Raw genomic sequence first — 24724 nt, 5'->3', positions numbered from 1 at the left:
AAAATTTGGCAAACTCGGTCTTGGTGACATTATGCATAGTGAACACTAGTAGACATCCAGGAAATAATGTATATCAAATTACATTGGTAGTAAGAAGGTTTCATTATTTTCCCAGTTCCAGTTCAGTCTGAGGCTCTGGATGTGAGCCAAATGATTATTAATTGTAAAATAACTGTCAATGCTCTATGATCCATTAGATGTGTGCTCTGGTTGTGTTAGGTACATGTAACTACATTCTCATATCCCACCAAAGATCTCGTTTTAGTGTTTAATCAGAGTTCTATGGTTAAAAGGAACTAGTATCATGGTAGTATGTGATCTACTTGTAGAGACAGGTTTATATCAGCACAAACATCTGAGCAGAATGAGACAAACACACTGTAAATCCTGCTTGGAAATGTACCAAGTTACTGTCATACTCAACAATAGTTTCCAGTGATTCACTACACAGAGAACAGATGTCTAGCGTATGTTGTGTCTGTGGTTGAAGGCCTTAGGTTTCCCCCATGTGGCAGTTTGGTTCTTCTACACTTATACTCACACACACTGCAGTAAAGTGCAGTTACTCATATTCCTATTCCTTTGTTTCTTTGTTAGCATTGCAACATATCAGCACCTCAGTGAAACATTGTAAAGTAAATAAATCAAACCAACTAGCATCAACTTGTTTTAACACCTATTTATTACCACCATAATATGAGAAATTTGGAAAATACAAAGATCAGCTTATTTATACGTCTGAAAATCTCGAGGAATAAGAAAAATATAAAAGAAAACAAATATGAGGTTATATTGTGTATCACAAATTTTGAGAAAGGGACAGATTATATGTTCAGATCTACAGAGTGCAGGAGACACACAGACCCTTAACATGCAGAGTGGAACTTTCACTATGTCAACTTGTACTGTTGTGACAGTCAACTGCCTGTCTGTGCAGATGAAGACAGGGAAAAAGACAGAAGCTTAATGTGAGATGACTGATCTACAGTGAACAATTGAATAGAAGAGGAGACGGTAAACCATCGCCCCCATGTGGCTGCCATTAGAATAGAAGTTGAAAACACAGAAGCCCTTCCTGATTTTCTATAGAAAATCAGATCACTGTAAAAAAACAACTACTGACAACCATGTTAACAATATCAATTGCTTTTTTTTCTCTTACTTTGATGATTTTGGAAGTGGTAAAGGGAAGAGATGCTCATCGATGAATATTAAGTGTAAAAAAAATAGACACCATATCCACAACGATAATCAATATTCTTAAGAAACCAAGAGATTCTTGTTTGTTGAGCACAACTGGTTTGACAGATCAGAGCTCACACATGCACACAAACAGACCAACAGACCATCATCCCCTCCCAGTGCACATCACGGAGGTGAAGGAGGTGGTTTGAAAAGGTAGAGCGAGCCGTCTGGCCGCAGCTGCAGAGCGAGAGGGGAGTTGGGGTGTAGAGGGACGGACTGGGCGGGAGGGGAGGAGGGTGTTCAGACGGGGCAGAGGCCTCAGGACTAGTTTTAATAGCACCCTGCTGTGGAAGTTGCAGCTCCCCTTAAGCAGACTAGCCCCTGGGCTGCTGCTCCCTCTGCTTCAGCTCCGTTTGCCACACCAACCATACCCGCTGGCCTCCAACCCTGGAAGAGTCCAGGCGAGCTCACAGGTGGGCTTCACGTTTAGAGGCGCCACCAAACCCAGTTGTGCATGTTTGAGTACGTGTGCACATGTGCGTCTGATCTGCAAAACCTTTAACATGCACGAAAAAGGTACCCTAAAACATTTGGTGAAGACAAAAAAAAAAAAAAACTATGAGAGACCAGACTTCAACATATTTCTATCTCTTCATAATCAGGATTACTCTAAAGTCTACTGAGAAGCTGGGCAGGCTGGGGAGGGAGGGTGAGGGAGATGGGTGGAGGAGGGTGGGAGGGGTAAAACACAGGAGCAGGGACAGGTAAAGAAAAACAGGACAGAGGTGAAACATTGGGGAGGCAGTTTAAGCACGCTCTCCACGGATGCGGCGTGCCAGCTGGATGTCTTTGGGCATGATGGTGACACGCTTGGCATGGATGGCACACAGGTTAGTGTCCTCGAACAGACCCACCAGGTACGCCTCACTGGCCTCCTGCAGGAGGGAGGGCAAGGGAGGGGGGGCAAAGATATTAATAGGAGAATTGTGTCAGCTTTAGAGTTTGGATGTCCTACAAATGAATCTTTACTAATATATCTTGTGCACACATACCTGCAGGGCACCGATGGCAGCGCTCTGGAAACGCAGGTCAGTCTTGAAGTCCTGAGCGATCTCCCTCACCAGGCGCTGGAAGGGCAGCTTGCGGATCAGCAGCTCAGTGGACTTCTGGTACCGACGGATCTCTCTCAAAGCCACGGTACCGGGCCTGAAACACACAACCAAACTCTACATCAATACATTTCAACAGGAGTAAACTGGTATTTGTGTACATGCTACTCTACATAACTGACTAAATGGCCCCGTCCTCACAAAATGAGGATATACAGTAAATCTAATAAATCTAATCTAATGATCAAAATGCGTCTGACAAAAAACATGAAATAAAAACCACTAACTTGCATAAAAAAGTGAATATTGTTCACTTTAAATTGAAGTATTGGACTGAATCAAAATGAGTCAAATGGCTGTGTTAAAGGAAATCAAGGTGTTACCTGTAACGATGGGGCTTCTTGACGCCACCGGTGGAGGGGGCGCTCTTGCGGGCAGCCTTGGTGGCCAGCTGCTTACGAGGAGCCTTTCCTCCAGTGGACTTACGAGCAGTCTGCTTGGTACGAGCCATTACAACAAAGTATCACCTGAAATGGAAAAAACAGAAGCATTCATAGTGTTGTTTATACTATATTAATGCAGTTCAAACTAGTTCTCTCTGGCGTCAACATGTTTTAGAGTTGCTGTTTTATACACTGTGTACATGCGCTATTATCAGTTTTATTGCTATATACTTCATTCATAAATTTCTACTCAAAGCATCGTGGTGTTTACTGCTCAATGTTAGCATTGTGCACAAGTTCTCCTTCTACGTTGACGGTGACCTATTATTCAAAATTTAGAAAGCTTTAATAATAGTCTTGTGTAAATATTAAGGCTAAATGACAATGCTGATATGTATGGAGCCCTGAAAACCAATAAAAGGCCGTAAAAGATGACCAGACAAGGGCTTTATACTTTTAACTTAACCTTCAATTGAAAGTTGAAAAATAAAACTTTATTAATTTTGCTTTTCTATTTATCTTTCATGAGCTGTTTTCATTTTTAACCCCCTTATTTTTTCCAGTTTTTAGTTCTTATCACACATCTAATCATTTATCTATTCACCACTGTCCAAGCAACGTTTTCAATTTTCCACATAGGTACACTCACTTGACCAGTTATTCAGATTTTAAAGCCTTTCTACACTCCATTTTAATAATTTAACTAACAGTATATTGATGTATTCAGTTATATCTGACTTGTCCAATCATCTTTTACTGCCTTAAGTCGGTTTCACGTACACGTTTTGGTGACGCGTGATATTAAAAGCATATACATTTTAAGTTTTCATTCGCTCAACATTGTAATTGTTCTGTTTCCCTCCATCTGGCTCAAAGTCTTTCATGTTCAGTTGTATTTGGTCGCCTGGGAAAACTTTTCCTCCGGCTCAGCAGCTGCACAAAACACATCGTGTCGAGCCAATCCAGCCACTGTGGAGCTCCCGGCCGCACCAATCACACGGCGAGGCAGGTCGTCATCCTGAGACCCACGGACCAATGGCGTTTCATTCTGCAGGGTTTTAAGGCGGGACAGCAGCCTTAACCGCCGCCTCATACCGCAAGATTATGGCCGCAGACGTAAATGAAACTAACGACACACAGCCAGCGAGCGGGACGTAAACTTTGACTATTTTCCACAAAAATATACAACGTGTTCACACAAGACTACCAGCAGAAGGTAGCAGACAAGTGTGGCTACCAAAAAAAGCTTCACATGCGAAGGAAGCGATGGTGTATTAAAGCGAAGCAGCGACGTAGAAACCGCAGATGAAAAGTGGAGCAGATATTTCGGCAGTGGAAGTACGGAGCCGTTCCTCTTCTCTCTGCTTTCTCTCCTCTTCTACAGCGTCGAAATAACGCTCTATTTCAGCTTAAAAACTACTTTATCCGACTCATTTTCTTCACCAAACGGTGAATAGTATTCTATGGTTAAAAAAGTCCGAAAAAAAATTACTTACCAAGGGTGAATTTAATGCCTTTTCTTCGCACGGATACAAGTGTGTTGTGGTTGTCTGGCAGTGTCAGATATTTACTATCTCTCACACAATGGAAGCAGAGAGGGCAAAATGGCGGCCGTGTCAATCATCTGCCTCCCAGAATGCAACTGCCAACATCTGTAAACATTGTAACTTTTTCTGTCAAACGTTGTTGTTTTGTGAATTCACTGTAAACAAAACAAAACAAAAACACACAATAATAAAAATCTTTAATATCTACTAAATATGTTACTATTTTGTGTAAGGCTTTACTGTTGCTTTTTTTTTTGATAATTTGGTTAATTGTTTTTCCTCCACACGTTTTATTAAGCAATACAAAAATAATTTACAGAACAAGAAAACAACGATGAATGTAAAAATTTCAGGTACAGGGTATGAATATATATCAGAGTGAGAAAATGACCACGAATAAGGAAAAATAGGAATATCAATGTCTTACATTATATATAGCCTATAAGAGACAATTAAAACATTAGATCTTTTGATATGTAAATATAAGTTTTTTAGTTTTTCTGTTCAAATTCAGCATAAATTTGAGAGTTTATAATGAACAAAATCAAGCAGAGTTCACTTACATATGTGAACAAGCAATTTACCCAGTAAAACAATCAAATTGATGAGACCCGGCAAGTGAGTATTGTATCCATATTATTTATTTATTTATTTATTATTAAAAACTTGTTTCAAGAAATAAATGTAAATGAGGAAACTTTCATCTTTAAAGGACACAGTTATATACATCCTCCCAAAATATGTGTGTGTGTGTGTTTACACTGAGAGAGAAAATCCAAGGATCCATCACAAACTCCTATTTTTGATATAAGACAGTTTTCAATAAATTATACATAAAATAGTATAGTGCTGCTTTACCTTCCTTTGGAGCAATTATTTTGAATTATATTGTGGCCTATTTACATGCTTAGTTTTTTCTGCATTGTGTTGTTAATAAAATGTAAACATGTGCCCAAGGTATTAATATCATAAGATTGAACTCAACTACTTACGCCATTTTTAATTGCTTTATTTACAGTATTTTATTTATTTATTCACTTGTATATTCATATCATACTTTTAATATATATATATATATTTAAAATCCATAACAGCAGCAGACATTAATATGTATGTACTAATATCTATTTTAATATCTATGGATCCCAGTCTGTTGTTTGAAAATACTGTATAGTGTTCAGTCTTTCATTGATCTTCATTGATCCATTTTCTTACCTTGGTCTGGATTAGAACAGGGGATCAAATGAATAATAATAATAAAAAAAAGTTATTTCTGTAACTGGAGTCATATGTACTGTAACATTCAACATCACAAGTTCTGACATGAGTCAAATGGACATGATTTTATCTCCCTGATCGTTTTATTGGCTGTGGTATGAAACAGGAGGACATATTTAGCTGCGAGGCATGACACACACAGCACACATGCTGTAATCAGTCATTCTGACATGAAGGTTATGCCAAACTCCATGCTGACTGAAAATCTACTTTGATTCATAACCAACCTTCATGTTTTGATGGATGCTTGACTTTAGAGCAGTCAAACCATTTTTCTAATCTTTTGTAGTGCCCTCTAGTGATCTAATTCAAAAAGTCCTCATTTAGCCTCTCTTTCTGAAAATACATGAAGAAGGTGCTTTTTGGTCAAGTGTCAGCACTCCCATCATCACATCACAGCACCAGAGCAGTGATTCTAACTGTAGGATGACAGGTGGAATCAGGTGTAATTTAGTTACTACTGAAAACTCTGCTTAGATTCTCCAGACAACAAAAACTTCAGTTTTAAAGTCTTGACAAATCTAGTCAATGAAAATAAAAGGCAGACGTTATATATAATGGTGCCTTAAAGGACAGTTTTTCTTAAAACAACAATCAGGTGTCCATATGAACAGTCAAAGAGGTTTTCCTCGCTGTAATCATTCATCCTGTTCATACTGACTATTTAAAGATCCTCATTCAAATGTTCAATGTAAGTGATGGAGGCCAAAATCCACAGTGTGTCCACACAGTCATTTAAAAGTTGATGTGAAGCTTATATGAGGCTTCAGCAGTCTGAGTTAGTCATATCAAGTGGATATCTGACACATTTACAGTCTTTTTAGCATTAAATTCCCTCTTTGTGTTTCCTCAGACAGTGTTTCCCTGTTGAGCTGCGGTGGAAGTATAGTAACAAAAAGAGAGACTTTGGCACTAAAAAGACTGTAACACTGAAAGATATCTACTTGATTTGACTCATTTTGAAGCTTCATATTAGCTTCAGATAAAATTTTAAATACATCTTTGCACAGAAGCAGGACTGTGGATTTTGTCCCCCATCACTTACATTGTAAGTACATAATGAAGGGCTCTTCTAATGGTCAGTATGAACAGGAGGAATGATTACAACAAGAAAAACCTGTTTCAATGTTCATTTGGGCTCCTGTCTGTTGTTTTAAGACAGACTTGAAAAACTGTGAATCCTTTAAGCATGCTTACCCCAGTGGTTTGTGCTTGAGTGGAGATGTTTTCAATAGGTGCTTGAGAAGATTTAGCTCTTTGACTCAAGAGCTGAAGAGTCTTGGGCATGTACCATTACAATGTATTTGTTGCATGTTTTTATTTATCTTGGTTCTTAGACACTGTATGTAAGATTTTGATATGGGGACTGATATACATTAAATATAAACAGCTCTTCCGTCTCTCACCTCAGAGCAACCTTTAGCACAGCAGGATGTTAATCAAAAAGGTTCCTCATGAATCATTTATTGTGTTTTACCACCATAATGCATTTAGATTGAATGTAATAAACAACTTATTGATCCCTATAGATGAATATTCTTCTCACTTTCCTTGCAGGGAGGTCAGAGTCAGCTGCAGAACAACAGCCCTGATGCAGGTAAGGATTCGGAGTACTTCTTCTTCAGCAGGGTAGATGTTTGCTGAAACAGTCACCCTGTTCAGATAGTCACTCTACCTTTAGGTCTAACTGGTGTTCAGTCTCTCCACTGTAATAACCTCTGAGCTTGCAGATGTGGAGTGAGAAAACTCCCTGTAATACCTCGATCTTTGTCAGTTACATTGACCAAGTTTGTAATAATGATTTTACCACAATTAACAATTAGCAGTCATTTCTCTCTCAAGATTAATTACATACTGCCTACCATTACTCTCATACTCACAAAAAAGGCCAGCAGCTCTGGATTTAATCTATAAACCCTTTTTGGCTCACAGAAAGATGTGTCAGCACACTTTCTACTATAAAAAAAACTGGCCATTCCTCATGCCACCATGAAGTCCACATTGTTTTTCTAGTGAAATGTCCAACTATTGGATGGATTGCTGTGAAATTTGGTATATTTGGTATTTTGGGCCCCTATCACTTACATTGAAAGCACATTTGAAGGGGATCTTTTAATAGCCAGTATGAACAAGAGGAATGATTACAGCGAGGAAAACGTCTTTCAATGTTGTTTTAAGATACACTTGAAACATTGTGACCCTATCCTTTAATGACAATTACTAATAATGTGTCTTCCTGTCGCCTACGGGAGATTTTCTTGTCAGTTTTGGATTTTGTCCTTCCTCAAGGAAATGTCAGACTGAACCAAGCAGAGGTGTGATATAGCTATTCCTGAACAGTTTTATTTATTCCATATCTAACTTTAGGTACCTCTAGTTTGAGACAAGAGTGTTTTCACATTCAAGTTCACAGTGCCTTGCTTCAATGCCCTATCTGAAAAGGAAGAGGCAAGAGGAGCAAAACCTGCAAGCGATATAGACGTCAAACAGTTACAGAGTACAACCTGGATTTAGACATATTTGAAACATATTGTAATCCATTATGATGAACCGAAAGAGCATGAAGTATAATACCAGATGAATGTACTATACATCGATTAACCAGCCTAAAAATTAATGGCCCCAGTTATCTTTTAAGAACATGTCACTCCTCTTCGTTTTAAATTCAGAACTGGTGAGGCGATACAAAACTAAATAACCCCAGTAGGTCACCTGTCGACCCAAAACTATCCAGAATCATCAAAAGTGATCTTAAATCTAAATATTAAAATGTTTGTGCATTATGACAAAGAAGTTAACTTGACAATGACATTAAAGAAAATATGATTGGTAGGAACAAAATTTAAGGCTTTTCACCAAATTGCTTTTTTTGTCTCCATAAAGTAGCAGCAACATGTTCTTCACCACGTTGTTTGAGAAGACACCGTTTCCAGCTTTATTCAGTTAGTCCAGTTCACGTGAGTACTGTGAATGTGATGAAAAAAAGGGAAAATAAAAATAATCTCTTACACATCTAAAGGTACAACAGGCATTCATCCATCTTCCCCTCTTTATCTCGTATGTGCAAGAACTGCGCCAAGTTGCTTGGTCCCTCTTCCAATGAAGTACCAAAACATTCCATTAGAAGTCATTGAAATCTGTTTATAGCAAAGTTACATAAAATGGCACAGTCACAGAGAAAAATAAGACATTGATAACCACTATATTAAAGGACCAGTGTGTAGGATTTACTGGCATCTAGCAGTGAGGTTGCCGATTGCAACAAACGGATTACCCCTCTCCCCTTCCAAGCGTGTAGGAGAACCTACAGTGGCTGCACAACTTGCCAAAGGCCCTCTCTAAAGCCAGTGTTTGGTTTGTCTGTTCTGGGCTACTGTAGAAACATGGCGGTGCAACATGGCGGCCTCCTTGGAAGAGGACCTGCTTCCTATGTAGATATAAAGGGCTCATTCTAAGGTAACGAAAACACAACGATTCTTATTTTCAGGTGATTATACACTAATGAAAATATACTTATGAATATTATATTCCATTTCTGCCGAGTCAGTTCCACTAGATGCCACTAAATTGTACACACTGCACCTTTAACTGAAAGTAACCCATTGCAGCTCCTTATCAAACCTCACGCTCAGTCAGATTCTTCAAGACAAACATGGACAAACTGTATCGCCTTCTTGTGTACATATTAGCAGAGGGAGGGCGTGATGACCCACATACATCCTCCTTCCATAACTTGTGCTGTAACATCCAGAAAGAACGTAATGAACAGTGAAGTACACAGAACTGTTCTGTAAGAGATAGAGAGTGCATGCATTTCTAAAATGCAAACCTTAATCCCAGTTGATGCTCATACCCAGCGCCACACCTAAAAAAAAAAACAAAATACAACTAAAAATCCCTTTTTACTAGTGATTCTATTCATATATATATATATAGTATATATATTTTACATTTTTGTAGTTCCTGTTAAAAGTACCTTACGTCTTTCATATCATATACATTTATGACTGGCTACTGTCTCAAATCAATCACAGCAATATGACTGCTTGGACAATAATTTCAGGTACATTCAGGACTTTCTGTAAAAAGTCTTACAATTTTCTTTACAATTCATTAAAAATACAGAGGAGCAAAAATATTGGTGATACGACAGTCCACTGTCCTGCAGAGGCTGCTCAACCGGAGCTCGTTACGAGTCTTTCTTCTACACAGCTAAAGATAATTTAAACACATTTCCCCCCTTAAATGGTTCATTCTGTACGTATCTCTGTCTCTGGCCTCTGGATGGCCAGGTCAGTCTGGATAAAGGCTCCCTGGCCCAGTGCTGTGGAGTATGCTCTGTTGTTGTGGCTCACTGTGAATCCTGGGGCAGGATAGGAGCTGGAGCCTCCACGTTTTTGAACAGGGGCCTGAGGCTGAGGTACTGGGTGGTAATCGTCCAAGTTGTCGTAGTGGGACTGCACTGTTTTAGTGCTGTGTTTCTGATATGAGTAGTCTCTGTCCAGTTCAGGTTTGCTCTGGCTGTAATGCTGCTGCTCCCGGACGCTGTGTGAACGCTCTGGTTTGGGGCGGGCGAGTTGGTCCCTGGGAGCTGATGACTGGTCGTCTGTACTGTGGTAGCTGCTTGATGTTTTACCTTTACTCTGGTGATGGTCAGGATCAGGGCACTCGAAACGTGGTTGGAAGTTCCTCTTGTTGGGGTGCTCATGCTGCCAGTGTTTGGACCTGCTGCTGTCTCCACAGAGTTTTTCTTCTCCAGTCTCATGCTTGGCCTCGTGTCGGCCACTCTCCTGCTGGTGGGAGAGACTGTGGCTCAGGGTAGCAGGAAGGGAGTGAGAGGATTGGCATTTCTTGGAACTGCTTTGCTTGGCAAGCCCGTCCGACTTGTCACCCATTGGACTGCCCTGGACATGCTTGTCAGTCTCCATGTACATGAGGACGTCAGGGTCTGACACCATGTGTCTGGGGAGGTAGCGCCCGTCTTTGCTCTCGGCTGCAACCAGCACAGCTTTACCTGGGTCAGATTTACTGCGCAAATGCAGGGTTTCATAGCCTGATATATCTGCTGGTGCGAACAGGCCTACGTTGTCATACTGAGACAGGACGGGGCCTTTAATCTTCTGTCTGGCCCTGCTCTCCCTGCGGATGGAGTGCATGCGGAGTCTTTCTGACTCCTCGGGGTCCCAGGCGAGGTAAGCAGCAGCTTCCTTGGTCCCATGACTGGGGGGCATGTCCCTGCTCACAAAGCTGTGCTCCTTCCCAGGTGGGAGAACATGGCGAGCGAGGTAGTGGTACCCAGTCGCCTTTCCACCCGGGCGGCCAGCAACGGCTCCCTGATCTCCTCTGCCGTAGGAGTGGATGTGTCGGACTCGGACCGTGCCGTAAGGGTCAATGTCATAGTAAGGCGCCTCCAAAGGGCTAGAACCAGAGTAGGGACTGTAGCGATACTGCACCCGTCCATTCTCAAAGTAAGGCTGCAGCTGAGTGACGTGGTAGTCGGCTTGTGAGGACTGCTGCGGGGGTTGCTGGTAGGCTTTGCACTGAAACACAGGTCGGTGGTAAAAGAACATTTCATCGTCTGGAGGAACTTCTGTCCTTTGGATGGGCACTGAGCGGATAGTGGAAGGAACATGGAGTGAGTGCACTCTGCGGATGGTGGGATAGCCGTGGGTTCTGTCATGGCTATAACCCTGATGCCCCGGCCCTGGAGATACGTACACACTGCGGGGGTTTCCTCTGGACTTTATAGAGTGGTGGTAGGACCTGGGGCCTAAAGTGCTGTATCTGTTGTCTACCCGGGCACTGTAAGGTATCTGAGGCTCAGACTTGGACACGTAGGAGAGGTGTGGGGGGACACTGTCAGGTCGGTAGTGGTGTGGCATGGACTGTGGGCCCAGGGGAACAGGCCTTTGGTGGTAGTATGCAGCTCCTGTAGGTTCGATTAAGACCGGTTCTCCTTTAGCATGGTACAGGTAGGCTGGCTGGTGCGTGGAGGATTTACGAGGGGAAAGAGGATGGTGAGGCAGGGCATCCTCCATATGGCCAGGCGCAGGGCCCTCAGCCAGGATGTGGTAGGAGGCTTCACTTTGGCTGAGTGCTGCTGTGGCTAGTTTGCTCTCAATGGTGCGGACAGGAGGGGTTGGAGGGAGGGTACCGTAGGAGTCATGATATTTTGCAGACTCTGTGCAGGGCTGAACCGGCTTTATGGCCTCCCAAGGCTTCTCAACGGGCTCAGCAGAGGTGGGTGCCACTCTTGCACTGGCTTTTGAGGGCGGATGAGGTTGGGGTTGGATTTGTGTCTGAGATTGTGTATGAGGCTGTGACTGTGGATGAGGCTGTATCTGAGGTTGAGGCTGTGCTGGAAGATGAGGCTGTATCTGAGCCTGGCTCTGCTGAGTCTGCTGTGTTTGTGTTTGATGCTGGGGCAGTGACGCGGCCTGCTTTTTGGGCTTTTGAGCTGTTGGAGGCTGCTGCTCTGATGGTTTTGGGAAGACTGGGGGTGGTGCGGTCTCCTCTGGTTTGACCTGAGAAAAATACAAATAAACACCCTTATTTACTGAGGAATGTTGAGTGTTGCTGCAGTGAGACCCCACACATGCACACACACACACAACTCAACTAGGTGCTCTTCAGTGCCACCAGTCTCGTTACTGAGCATGTTTACCTGTTAAATTACATGATCTTTCTTTCCTGGTTCAGGCACCGAGTTTTAAGCTCTTGTGGGTCAGTTTCATCACAGGGAAAAACAGGTCCAAATATGGAACACTGTCTCACCTGGGCATCTCTTTTGACATGTGATGACAGTCCTTAGTGTAATTAGTATTGACTTTCTGACTGTATTGAACAGTGCAGGACTATTACAGGTGAAACATTTGGCTGATTTTTCTCCATCAAACTTCTAAGGAGCTTATCCCTGGTTACATAATTGTGTGCTGCACAAATTTTAGCAAAACTGTGTTTCTTCCTAGTTGGCAAAAAAGCAATTTTGCTTGTGTCACTCATGTTACGCTTCATATGAATTATTGATAACATTGGATCATGTTTACTGCAATACAATAACTGAATATAATGACCCTGAATAATTGATAAGTGCCAAAATTCATATGAAACTGACACTCACCTCAGGAACAGACTGTGGTGGTAAGACTCCAGAGTCTTTGCAGCTGCCACTGGGGGTGGTGGCTGGAGTGCTACTGGTTGAGCTGGTATGGACTGGAACCTGTCCTGTAACAGGCTGCTGCCTGTCTGGACTCTTCCTGGTTGGAGAAACCAGGCTGTTTGAACTGGAGAGGGGGGTGCACTTGTGAAGTGGAGTGCCTGGTGGGGTGGAAACTGTTTCTGGCTGAGTTCCAGTTGGAGTTGTAGAGGACTTGGCACCGTCTGACGGCTTGGTAATCGTGCTGGTTAACTCTAGCTGCTGCTGTTTGATTGGAGGACTGGAAGTGGAGGGATAAGATGAAGCTGTGGTGTCGGTTGGAGCAGTGAAGTTTGGTGGCGGGGAACTTCCTCGTCCAGCTCCCTCGTCGGAGGAAGTCTGGAACTGTGGGATCAGTGGTAGTCCTGGCATGTCCTGGAAATCAAAGGCCTCCTGTGGCTGCAGAGGGGACACTGGTGTCGGGGGCTCAGAGGACCGAGAATTAGACTGTATGGAGACCTGCTGGGCAGACTCAGCGAGGGCCAGGGCCAACATGCGGGCAGCGTTTTTAGGAGGGGGAGGAGGAGGGGCAGAAGTGGCAGCTGAAGAGCTGAGGGAACGAGGGGTGAGGTCCTTTGAAGAGTCCGGAGCTACAACTCCTAGCAGGGACACAAAAACACAAGGGATCTATAGTTGAAGAATGAAGAAGCGAGAGAAATGACGGCAGGCAGGCAGGTTTAAGGTGCTTGAAGAGTGGGAAAGAGGGGAAAAGTTAAACGTGATGCTCAGACATCATATGAAAAGATTGATTTAAGATGAAATCCATGCAAACCTGGGAAACTAAACCTAGAAAAAAGGCATTTCAATAATTTGTCATGCATGAATTATAATAGAAGTCTTTTGCATGTAAAACAAGTAACCTTTTCAACCTACGCAGTTTAAACAAAACAGTCAGAAACAAAAACTACACTTTAAAAAGGTCATTCTCTGCTCCCTACCTTGGTGCTCTTGGCTGCAGGCTGCTGGTGCCTGCTGTGTACTGTCCTCTCCCTTTAGTTCTCGACTGTCTACGCTGTCAGAGGCTGCCAGCTTAGTGTGCAGCTCCATTTGGAAAGCCTCACTTAGCGACGGCTCGGCTGCCCTCAGCAGCACGCTGCCCATCAGGGGAGGAGAGTCCTTGGGTCCTGATGGAGGAGATAATGGCTGTGGAGGGACAGCCTGTCCAGCTGTATTCCTGTCAGGCATCTCTGTAGAGAAAATCTCTGAAGTGGCAAATGGTGTCAAACTAGTGGCCTTTCCACATTTAATAGGTGACACAGCCTGTGTGGGTTTATCAGTGTAAGAATAGGAGGTGGTCAGTCTCTTGCTTTCCATCCTCTCTCTGACAGCCGGGCTGAAGTCTGTGGACAACAAGGAGGAGGTCAAGTTGCCCAGGAAGGAGGCAGAGATGAAGTCAGAGCCATTGGTCTTGCCACAGACGCTGCCAGGGCTCCTCTTTAACGTGGAGCCCTCAGCCCCAGCTGGTGAGTCATCTAGGGGGAAGGCATAGGAGGTGTCGGGGAGGCTGCACTGGAAAGACATTGGGTCAAAGTCCAAGGAGGCCATGCCAATGTCTGGCGGGCTGAGGTCCACATCTTCACCTGCTGAGCGGGGAGGTGAGATGAGAGCAGGTACACAGATGGGCCCGTCATCCCCGTCGCTGTCCTCTGTGGCATCCAGGTTGTCATAGGAGTTGCAGTGCTGCCGACTGTCCAGCAGCTCGCCGTTAAAGGAGGCCGACAGGGCATCGCTGCTGGAGCGCGGCCGCCGAGGACGATACACTTTGGACTCTCCTGAGGAGGAAGAGAATATAATCAGGAACAATTTCTTTTCAAAGGCCCTTTGTATGAGAGTAGGCTACACAGTAAAAAGAGCATTTGTTATATGCTGATACCTTCAACATTGTGCAGGGAACTCAATGACTCTTCACTTTTCGCGGATCTTAATGTTGCGGTATCCCCTCTGCCTCCTGAAACACAACAGGTATCAACATTCAGACTTTGACTTTGGTCAAATAACTTTTTCTCGTTACAAAATTTTGCAGCGACTGACAAAGGAACAGTTTTCCCTCCAGCTGGGGAGGAAGGACTCACCAGCAAGAGCCATGGCCTTTAGTTCATTGGGCTCACTGGGGTTGCGGTGCAGCTTGCGCTTGGACATGGAGGAAGACTTGCCCAGGTTGAAGAAGGAACGCCAACTACCCACAGGAGACTTCTTGGATTTAATAGGAGGCCTCTTCCTGTGAGGCAGGCAACATTTAGTTTACTAATTTACATGGAAATCTCAATGACAGATCCTTAGAGACAAACAGACAAAATAGTCAGTTACATGAATCTGTTTTGAATTGCTTTGTAAAACTCTACATGTGTAAAATCAGATCATCCTCATTTTTCAGATATCTGCCTGTGAGATATTAGCAACCTGGTGCAGGAGGAACTGACTCTGCCTTCAGTCCTAACAGCAACCAGCAGAGGGAGACACACTCCACCATTATCATTCAAGTCAAACCAAAAATAAAATGTATATTTATTGCAACAAACCTATGATCTGCACTGTAAAATAAATGTTTGTGTCTCCATTTTCTATGTTTTAGTCTTATGAAGACACTCCCTCAAATTAAACCAAATAGATGATAAACGAAAAATGGTAAATGGAAAATGAGTTAACAAACCTTTCAGTGGGAAACTCGATGACCGTGTGGAACTTGCCCTGCAGGGCAGCAGGACCTTCGCCCACCTCGATGTACTTGCTGTCTTCAGTAACTGGAGAGTTGATCTGAGCCTGAGTCCTGGCCTGGGCCTCCTCTAGACTCAGGAGTTTAGTGGAGGGTGATGAAACCAGCAGGGACTTGGGCCGTGACAATGAGTTGTGACCTGGTGATGTGGAATACAGTGATTACTGGTGAAGGAAAAGCAGCAGTGGGTAGTGGAATGACAGTGTGTGTGCAGGGGTCTTATCTATGTGATGACTGTGCATACCTGCTCCCTCTCGTATTAGTGAGCTGAGTTTAGTGCTGAAGAGAACATCCACATGATTAAGAATGAACTCCACCACCACTGACTGGATTCGGACTTCCATGAAGGCTGCTGTGCCGCTGAAGCATGCAGATTCAATCTGTTTTGACCTGAGACAACAATGGACAAACAACAGCAGAGAGGGAAGAATAAGTCTGATTTAATAACAGACTCCAGTTAAAAAAGTGTACAATGTCAAGGTATTGAAACCAATAGATTCTGTGAAGAGTCCAACTGATTATGTATAAGTGGTTAGATTTACAGTTACACAGTTTGTGTTAAATGATTTTGAGATCCATTTCCAGCGTTTTGTGTTGATCAGCATCCTCCCACAAACAGCTGCTTTAATCCCTCCATTCAAGCAGAGTGACTCATTTAAAGGAAGAGACACGGTGCTTTCTGCTGCACACAGCCCATTATCACAGCTGACTCAAGTCTGACAAATCCTTAATGTATATAGTATGAAAACACCCCCACTGAAACTCTACTACATATACGTCAAACTGTGAATATCACTACAATTATCTTGAGATGTACTTTATTATACAAAATCAAGCAAATAACAGGGAAGTTAAAGGACCATACCAGTGGTTTCTATTAGTGCCAGTCGTTTCCCCCAACATGCAGCCACATTTCAGCTTTTATAATGATTGGCAGCATTTTCTAAATATTCAAAATGAAATGTTCAAGTGATACACCCAATTCAGCCACGAAAACACACATCCACATTTATAAATAGTAATTATGATTTAGCTTGTAAAACCATCTTTTATCCTATCCTAATTTTCACGGTGGAGATATATATTCCTGCTGTGTGCAGGACAGATGTCCCGCCTACAAGTAGTTGTGATTGGACACTCTTCTCTGTGAAGCAAACCACATTTCTGACGAAAACATTCAAGCTGAGAGGGATGCACAGCTTCATCATGTCAGTTCATCCCTAGCAGCTCCGTTAGAGGAATGAGGTAAGCAAAATAATAGATCACATTCATGTCTGATAATTATTCGTATTTATATCCTGTTGAGTCTCCAAACATCATAGCTTATGAATGCTTTGCTATGTGGCAGCTGAATGGAGAAACTGGGTGATTTTCATTATGCTAACTTATGTTTTCTTGCGTCCTTTCTCCTTCTGTGACCCGAAAATTGTTCCCCCTCCACAGTCATGGAGCATCTTCCAATCCCTTAAATGCCCCTGGAAGAGACCAGGAGCGAGGAGAGAGGAAGTGTTTTACCAGACGGTAACTCTCCTCTGATCAAATGTTTATTGATTGGTCAGCTGATCTAACGAGACAGTAAACAGTCGGACTGCTGTTGTAACACAGCAAGCAGATCAGGAAAACTACTTGTGGAACAGGAATCAAAGCACCAACAGCATCTGATCATAGCCTATTCATAAAATCAAAATGACTGAATAAGGAATCAATCACAAAAAACACTGTTGTAACTATTATTATTTTCTTCATAAGCCAAAAGGCCTCTCCCTTCTTCTTTTCCATTTCAGTACTTCTCAGCTCCTTCAGGAAAATATGACGCTGTGCAGCTGTGTGTCTCCTGTAAAATCATCCTGAGCCTGAGAAGCACGTCAGACTTTCACAAACTAAATAAGCAACATTTTATTCAAACATATTCTGCAGGCTACAGCTGTTTTTATTGCTCCCTCACGTCAGCTGTTCTTTCAGTAATTAACAGGTTTAAATTGTCTATTTGTGTCTTATTCTGTGACAACCAGCTGCTGCTATAGATTTATAATCAAATGATAAAACACTGCAGCAGTTATCAGGTGTTTTCCTTCCAGCTATCAATATGTAGAAATTAAGTAACGGTTTAGAGCACATGCATTTTAAATGTAAACTTTAAACTGTATTAATAATTTCTACATATTAAGACCTGAATTCTACATATTTGACAGTTGAGGTGACTTGTGTCAAGAGTAGCTGTCGTCTCCTCAAAATGATGCTGGAGTGAGTGAGGACGTCCCCTTTGATGAATTAAAGTCCTCCGTCCTCGAGTCTCTTCCTCGACACCAGTGAGGGAAGCGAGCAGACACGTTAGCTAAATGAAAAAGCACCATCTGTCATCAGAGCTTCACTTCAGCACCTGAATACACCAGCAGGAAGGATTCACAGATCACTCTGCTGTTTGAACACTAACTCTAAAATGAAGAAACTTTCATGAAAACCAATGCAGACTCGTGTTTCATTATGACACATTAACTATGTTGAGCAAGTTTCCAGTCTGTAAAAGTTGATTTTGACAGCGTACTAAAATGAACCTAGAAAGTAGGAGAGATCCATTGAAATGACATCGCCATTTGAATTGGCAAACGACTGTTGGCAATGTAATTATAAGCACATCACATACATTTACTAGACTGACTGTGCAAAACCACTGGAATTGAAATCTACAGCCAATCAAGCTGTCACCACAATGAAAAAACTATTTTACACAAGAGGACAGCGTCTGACCTCAGCAGGTTGGGGGCCCAGACGATGGCCAGGTTCTTGCTGTGCATGTTGGTGATGTAGCTGAATGCTGCCAGGTGGGAGAGATGTCTCATGAGAAACTCCAGGGTCCTGTGAATCAAATATTCATTTATTCAGATTTAATTGGCCTTCACTAGTCATGTGCAGGCTAATGGCAATGATAGAGCTACTTCTTCAGAGCATCAATATTTCACTATGTGGTCAAATCCCTGTGGGATGTCACTTAGAAATTTGCATTTGTATGCTTTCACAGAGGATGGGAAAGTCAATTCATCATCACCAAAACAAACGTCAGCTGGGACCTGTTAAATACTTCCATTCAATAACAGTGTGGCATTAGAAAAACCCTTGATTTTAACACCCACACACACACACACAATTGATGTGAATGCACATCTGTAATGCGGCAGTTCCCAGGCCTGCCAAAGGGGGACAGTGTGCCTCTACGCTGACCTGTAATGCGGTGGAGGAAGCTGCTGGATGACATCATGAATTTTGATGAGTCGTTCTTCATCTGTCGCTGCTGATACAGCCTCCTTCAGAGTGAAAACAGAGAGAGAGATGGTGAGATAGGGAGAGGGAGATAGATAGTGGAATGTATCAGTGTATCAGCATTAAGCTCATTCACTTGTCATGCCAGGTCCACACTGCTACATGGAGCACGGAGGGGACATCAGTCTGCAGCCACAAACCCCCCCCTCTGCCCCCCCCCGCCTCCTCTCCCCTGCTGCCATAACAACCAGCAAACATTTACTTCATCTTCAGGGACGGCTCTGTTGTGCTTGGAGAGAGTTTTTATTCCAAGTCACACAGAGAGCGGTTTGCTGTATTTGTAATAACAGGGTGTGTCAAGTACAATGCTATTATTTTAGGGGTGTCTGTGAATCATAACTATAAGATGAATTTGAAGAATTCCTATAGATAAATCTGAGGATTTATAGAAATCAGGCACACATTTGAAAATGAACACTGTTAATCAGTGTCCTTTGGGATTAAGGAATGTCTTTGGGGCACTGCTAAGCACTGAAACCAAAAAAATCACATGCTTTGATAGTGAGCAGAGTTGTAGTGTAAGAAATCGGTGTGTAAGAAGTCCGAGTAAGGCTTTGCTTACAGAGAATTTCTCGTAGAGCTGGTAGGTGAGCAGGGGGTTGGGCAGCTCTCTGAAATAGAGCTTGCACAGCGAGCCAACACAGTGGATGTCCTGGATGTAAACATCTTTGGTCAGGTCGGGGATCTGCTCAGAGTCAAACTCATGCCTGATGAAAGACAGAGAGGGCAAAGATGGAGTCAACAAATGAACTTACTCTGAAGGATAATACATCAGTGAATGACTGCTGTGGTTTAAAGGTAAAGTCAGCGATTCTAATCCAATGCTCTTTTTGTCAAATGCAGTGAATATCTCCTCACAGTCAGCTAGCTGTCTGTTCTGTGTATGCACTGAAAGAAAATAGAGTGTTCATAAACAGTGAACACAGTGACTCGAAGCGAGCCGCACAACACTACCCCATCCAATCAGCAACAGGGGGTGTTTGTGCTCGTGCACAGGACAGAGACAGGACAGTCATCAGAGCAGCTGTCTGGTTGAGGACATGACAGTCTCTCATCTCCAGCACCCGTTGAACGGTGGGGAAGGCTGGTGAACTGGAGATAGAGAGGCCGTGGCCAATTCACATAGAAAGTGTTTTCTCACACAACAGATATATTTCATTTTATTAAATGTATCAATCCATGCTGAATAAGAGAGAGATCCTCGCATTTCTTTATGCTCTGAGTCTGATTATGTCACGTTTAGTGAAGCATAATCTGAGCAGGCAGCTGTTTAAATCACATAAACATGCTGCTGTATATGCTTCAACTTATTAATGTATCGTTGAATCAATAAATACAAACACTGTTGATTTCTTCCCATGGAGCCGACATGCAAACTATTTTGGCTCAGTATATTTCTGCTGTCAGTCGGCCTGGTGAAGACAGTTTGTCTGGCTGCTGTCGTCTCAGCTTTCCAGGAGCTGCAGCTGACAGTCAACTGCTTCTGTGGACTGTGAGGAAGCTGCAGAGAGGCGGGGAGTGTGGATGGACTGTTTCGGCTCACATGAGATGATATTTTTTCCACTTGTGATAGTGTGTCAGAGGAACAGAAGTGACTCTACAGCTGGCGCATTGCTCTGGATTCTTTCATATTTCTCTTTTGGTCATCGCCTTAGCCATGCACGTCCATGAATTTGGGGGGCAGAGCTTGAAGCTTGAAGGGAGGGGTGTATTTGTTTAGTTCACATATCAACCATCTCTCTCCAGAATGACTGACTCTACCTTTAATGGATGGATACAAGTCACAAAAAAAGTCAAGACAAACCTCTGGTGTTTTGGAAGAGAAAATTATCGGTATATCCGAGTGTGCCTACACATCTACACAATTATTCCCATTTCTGTTTTGAGCTGATCCTAGATCCTTCATGTGGCTGCATACAGCCCCAACAGGCTCCACCAATCAGAAAGTAAGGGCAGCCTGAGGCAAAACCCTGGGCAAAAAAAGCCCAATGTGCACTTGGTGCTGCTCATGAAGCTTAATATTGCTGTGTAAAAACGACGACCTAGAGTGGTGGCTGGACAGTCAGAGGACACTGTTTAGAGAAACGTGAGAAGGACATGTCTCCCTTATTCCCAGCGGAAAGTACAACCTTGCATGTGGTCCTCTACACATAAACAGGGACATTCCTATCCTATATATTTACATGTAAACACTGCATTACCCTCATATACCTCACAGCATAGCAGAACATAAACAGTAACTCCACAACACATACTGTATGTTGCCTCTTTACAAGCCTCAACCGCTATAAAAGCTCTGATCACCAAAGTTCTTATCCTAGTATGACATCCTATCCTAGTAGATAGTAAAGACTGTTGATGAGAAACAACTGTTACACTGTATATCATAACATATTTTCTTTAACAGATGATATAATCCTAGATGGAATTCATATGTTTTTATCATCTAAAGGCTGATAACATATGGAGGAGATTTGTGAGCTGTAGCAAAGGGCATTTCAGTGGAAGCAGCACACACGGAGTGGAGGTTTTGATAAACACTTCAATCACATCCTGTGCCAGCTGTAATCAGTGGTCAGTGTGAGTCTCCTACCGCAATTTCTGGATATTTGAGGCGATTCCAGAGAGGCGGTAGATGCCGTCCACCACACCGTGCTTCTCGATGAACTCGGTGCAGCTCTTGAGGACCTGGGGAACTGCGAACAGAAAAAAAAAAACACAGTGTGTCATCACATAACACATCTCTTTCAGTCAATATTTGTCCAGTCTTCGCTGAGCACTGCAAGGTCGAGAGCAGGACGGCTTTTCTTTTTGAAGTGTGTGTTGTGTGCGGCCAAGCTAGAGCTCAAGGCCTTTTTGGACAAGAGGCCGCAGGCTCAGAGGGAATATTGAGCGAGGAGAACTTTCTTTCTTGTGCCTCTCGAGCTGAGGGTAAAAAACATCTGAACCTCGACATGACATGCTCAAGTCGCTTGTGAAGTGGCAACCAATATATCCTCAAGAGTTTTTCACATTTTATGGCATTTAACCTTTTCTTGACATGAGTCTGCGTAGTTTTCTGGATGAAGCACATAGTGAAATAACATGTTGTCTGTGAGCATGGCAGCCAATCACATACGCCCAGCTTCAAAGCACAACACCAGTGATTGTGTGTTAGAGACAGACAGACGAAAAAAGAAAAACCTCAGAAAAACACGGAGCTTCTTCATTCTCCTTGGCCAGACCATGAATCATGCAGACATGTTATTTATCTGTGTGTGTGTGTGTATATGGGAGATAAGGACTGTGTGTATGCGTATAAGGAGGTTCCCAGGCCTCCCACAGCTCACACATCATTCAGAGGATGACAGAGAGTGGGACACTCGCCGAAGCAGCTGTTGAGACGAATTCCACACATAGCGAAAGAGAAAACAAGGCGAGATTTGAGGAAACTAGTTGGCATTCTCCAGCAGAGGAGAACGCTGTGAGGGTGGATTAATCCTCTCCAATTCTTCACGTGGGAAGAATTTCTTACCACACTTCTTATCACAAAGATACACAATAATATATGTGTGAATGTTGAGAAAACTCAACATTGAAAACTAAATTCTAGTCAAAACATCAGCATTCAGAGCAAATGCTTTCAACTGATTTCTCTGATGGTTTTGATTCTTTAAACGGCAAAGCTTTAAGTGACTTAAACCCTCAAATAACTGATTTTCTGGCCACTTGGGGGCAGCGGAAACAAGCAATGAACACAATATCATCATCTTTAAAGTTGATATGTTGAACTCAACCATTATAATTCATTTGGAATTGCGTTTCTGTCCACCTGGTGAATGTAAGTCCAATATTCACTCTCTTTTAGCTCTGGTTTTGCTCTCTACACACCTGAGGGAAATATCTGGCTCTTTAGCTGCTAAATGTTCCACTATGTTCACCAGCTAGTCTACAGCTAACTGTGTCTGTTTGCTGTTTGGTGCTGAGCAGGTAGTGTACAGTGGCTTTTTAGAGCTTTTTCTCTGAAAACAACACTATGAGTAGCGCTGAGAATGAACCAAAACAGTAAAGTTGCAGCCGGACAGCTGAACTATGAGCTGAACTCTGTATAGCTCTGAAAAGCTGAGGGGAGCTGCAGAGTCACTGATAATTCTCTGTAGGTTCATCACTATGAGCCACGCCCAACACATTACACACTGTCAGCTCATACATTTTTATTATAAAAAATATCGATTGTAGACGCTTCAAGTGCAGCAAGAGATGAAAACCTTTTGGCATAGAGAGAGTCTCAGTGCTCATAAAATACAAATGATCATCTAGCTTGGAAGCCAATCCAATATTCAACTTACACAAGTGTGATGTGGAAACTTGAAGCCTCCAGTGCACATAAACTGAGAATGGACTTTACAGTGAAGTAGGAGACATCTTGTGTCCAGCAGTTTACCTTTTGAAATTTACAATATTTGCATATTCATCGATTCTGGATTTTTCAATGAAGGAGAAGGTGATGTCATTTTAAGAACTTTTAACTGGTTAACTGAACTTTCTATTGTAGGAAAACCATATCAAAAACAAATTATTATTCCAAGCAGAGTATTTTTTATATATTTTAAAACATCTCTGGAGGGGATCTTAAATGTTTCTCTTGCTCCATGAGATCATAGTTATATTTCATTTCTTACAAGTCTCTGAAGCAGTCAGAAAACCTCGATCGTTTGACCTAGTAAAGTGTGACAGAATGGCTTATCTCTCCATGTCAATGTATGACAGGATTTATAGAGGTCAAGGATTGACTCCTTCACCCATGAATGTGTGACTGCAATGCAGAACGTCTTGTTTAATGGACGCAGTGTGAGCTAATGTGCTGGCAAGATGAGAACCATTCATGTCCAGACACGACATATGATCCATTAACGTGAATAAACGGGTTTTCAAGTTGGTGTCAACGTGAACTGAAATGAAGTTATTGATCAAGGCTCAACAGAAGAGTAACATCATTATGCTGGTTCGACTTGATGTTTCATGGTAATCAGGACACCATTATCCTCCCACTCTGTCATTGAGACCATCACATCAGCTTACCTGCCAAACACCATGCTGCTGGTAGCTCAGACAATCAATGAGCCTGCAGCAGATGAATGTAGGTATGGACTTTACCTCGGCAAATATCTTAATGATGACCAGAAAGCAGAGGTAGTGTTTATATACAGTATGTGGTGTACATGTTGTTGTTGCCAGTGCTACACTAGCTGTTTCCCCCTGCTTCTAATCTTCTTCATCTATTCTAAGCTAAGCTTCATATTAACTTCACATTAAATGAGTGGTGTTGACTTTCACATCTAACTCAGCAAGAAAGCAAATAGGAGGAGACATGACTTTGTTGTTGTAGTGATGGAAATAATGCTGTGGAAATGGACACACTGAGCTTATAAGACAACAGGTAAACATGGAGGAAGTTTTAACTCTGCATTAACGAGGGAACAGGAGAAATTAGGAATAAAGGCCTGTCTCATATGTCTGTCTCATATAAGTCTGTTGCTAATAAAGGCCTGGTTTTCTCTGCCATTCAGAATGTATGACACTGAGAAAAAAAGTAGAAATGGATCCAGTTTTTTTTTTTTTTTTTTTAAAAAAACAGGGTCATAGGTAATTACCATAGACTGTAAAAAATAATGGATGTAGCCACCGTGATGTCACCCATTGGTTTGTGGTCTCCCGTTCTGAAACCTAGAGTTTGCATTTTGACCATATTTGGACGACAGGGTGGCGCTGACCCTAACACTAGCTGCTAGCTTGGTTAGCATGGTGCATTTACAGTCTATGGTTAACTGTAATAATGCTAATGCTAATTCATGCTAGTGAAAAACAGGCTTAAAACCATTAAAACAAAATGTTTTTAGGCAACCAAAACGATACAATTATCTTTTATGACCTGAAAACACACTGAAATAGCGACG

General features: G+C 42.5%; 2 protein-coding genes across 9 annotated transcripts in view; both read right to left on the bottom strand.

The window, feature by feature from the left end:
* Positions 1 to 664: 664 nt before the first annotated feature.
* Positions 665 to 4370, bottom strand: h3f3c (H3 histone, family 3C). Its single transcript, XM_044370747.1, has 4 exons — positions 4234 to 4370; positions 2678 to 2821; positions 2238 to 2391; positions 665 to 2120 (listed from the first exon to the last, which is right to left on the bottom strand). Exons 2-4 carry the CDS (start codon positions 2803 to 2805, stop codon positions 1992 to 1994), a joined length of 411 nt encoding a protein of 136 aa, XP_044226682.1. The 5' UTR covers positions 2806 to 2821; positions 4234 to 4370; the 3' UTR covers positions 665 to 1991.
* A 4103-nt stretch (positions 4371 to 8473) lies between these two features.
* Positions 8474 to 24724, bottom strand: part of arhgap32b (Rho GTPase activating protein 32b) — a 108231-nt gene continuing 91980 nt past the window's right edge. For all 8 annotated transcript variants that reach the window (XM_044370739.1, XM_044370740.1, XM_044370741.1 and 5 more), the window contains 11 exons: positions 21382 to 21484; positions 19351 to 19495; positions 18690 to 18772; positions 18219 to 18326; positions 15715 to 15860; positions 15408 to 15609; positions 14830 to 14975; positions 14631 to 14705; positions 13696 to 14529; positions 12683 to 13356; positions 8474 to 12086 (listed from right to left, as the gene is read on the bottom strand). In XM_044370739.1, coding sequence (XP_044226674.1) covers positions 9813 to 12086; positions 12683 to 13356; positions 13696 to 14529; positions 14631 to 14705; positions 14830 to 14975; positions 15408 to 15609; positions 15715 to 15860; positions 18219 to 18326; positions 18690 to 18772; positions 19351 to 19495; positions 21382 to 21484 — 4790 coding nt within the window. In that variant the 3' untranslated portion in view covers positions 8474 to 9812. The remainder of the gene's footprint in view (positions 12087 to 12682; positions 13357 to 13695; positions 14530 to 14630; positions 14706 to 14829; positions 14976 to 15407; positions 15610 to 15714; positions 15861 to 18218; positions 18327 to 18689; positions 18773 to 19350; positions 19496 to 21381; positions 21485 to 24724) is intronic.

This window comes from Thunnus albacares, chromosome 13 (genome assembly GCF_914725855.1).
Source record: "Thunnus albacares chromosome 13, fThuAlb1.1, whole genome shotgun sequence".
Classification (NCBI taxonomy): domain Eukaryota; kingdom Metazoa; phylum Chordata; class Actinopteri; order Scombriformes; family Scombridae; genus Thunnus; species Thunnus albacares.
This window is presented reverse-complemented; position numbering and strand designations above follow the sequence as displayed.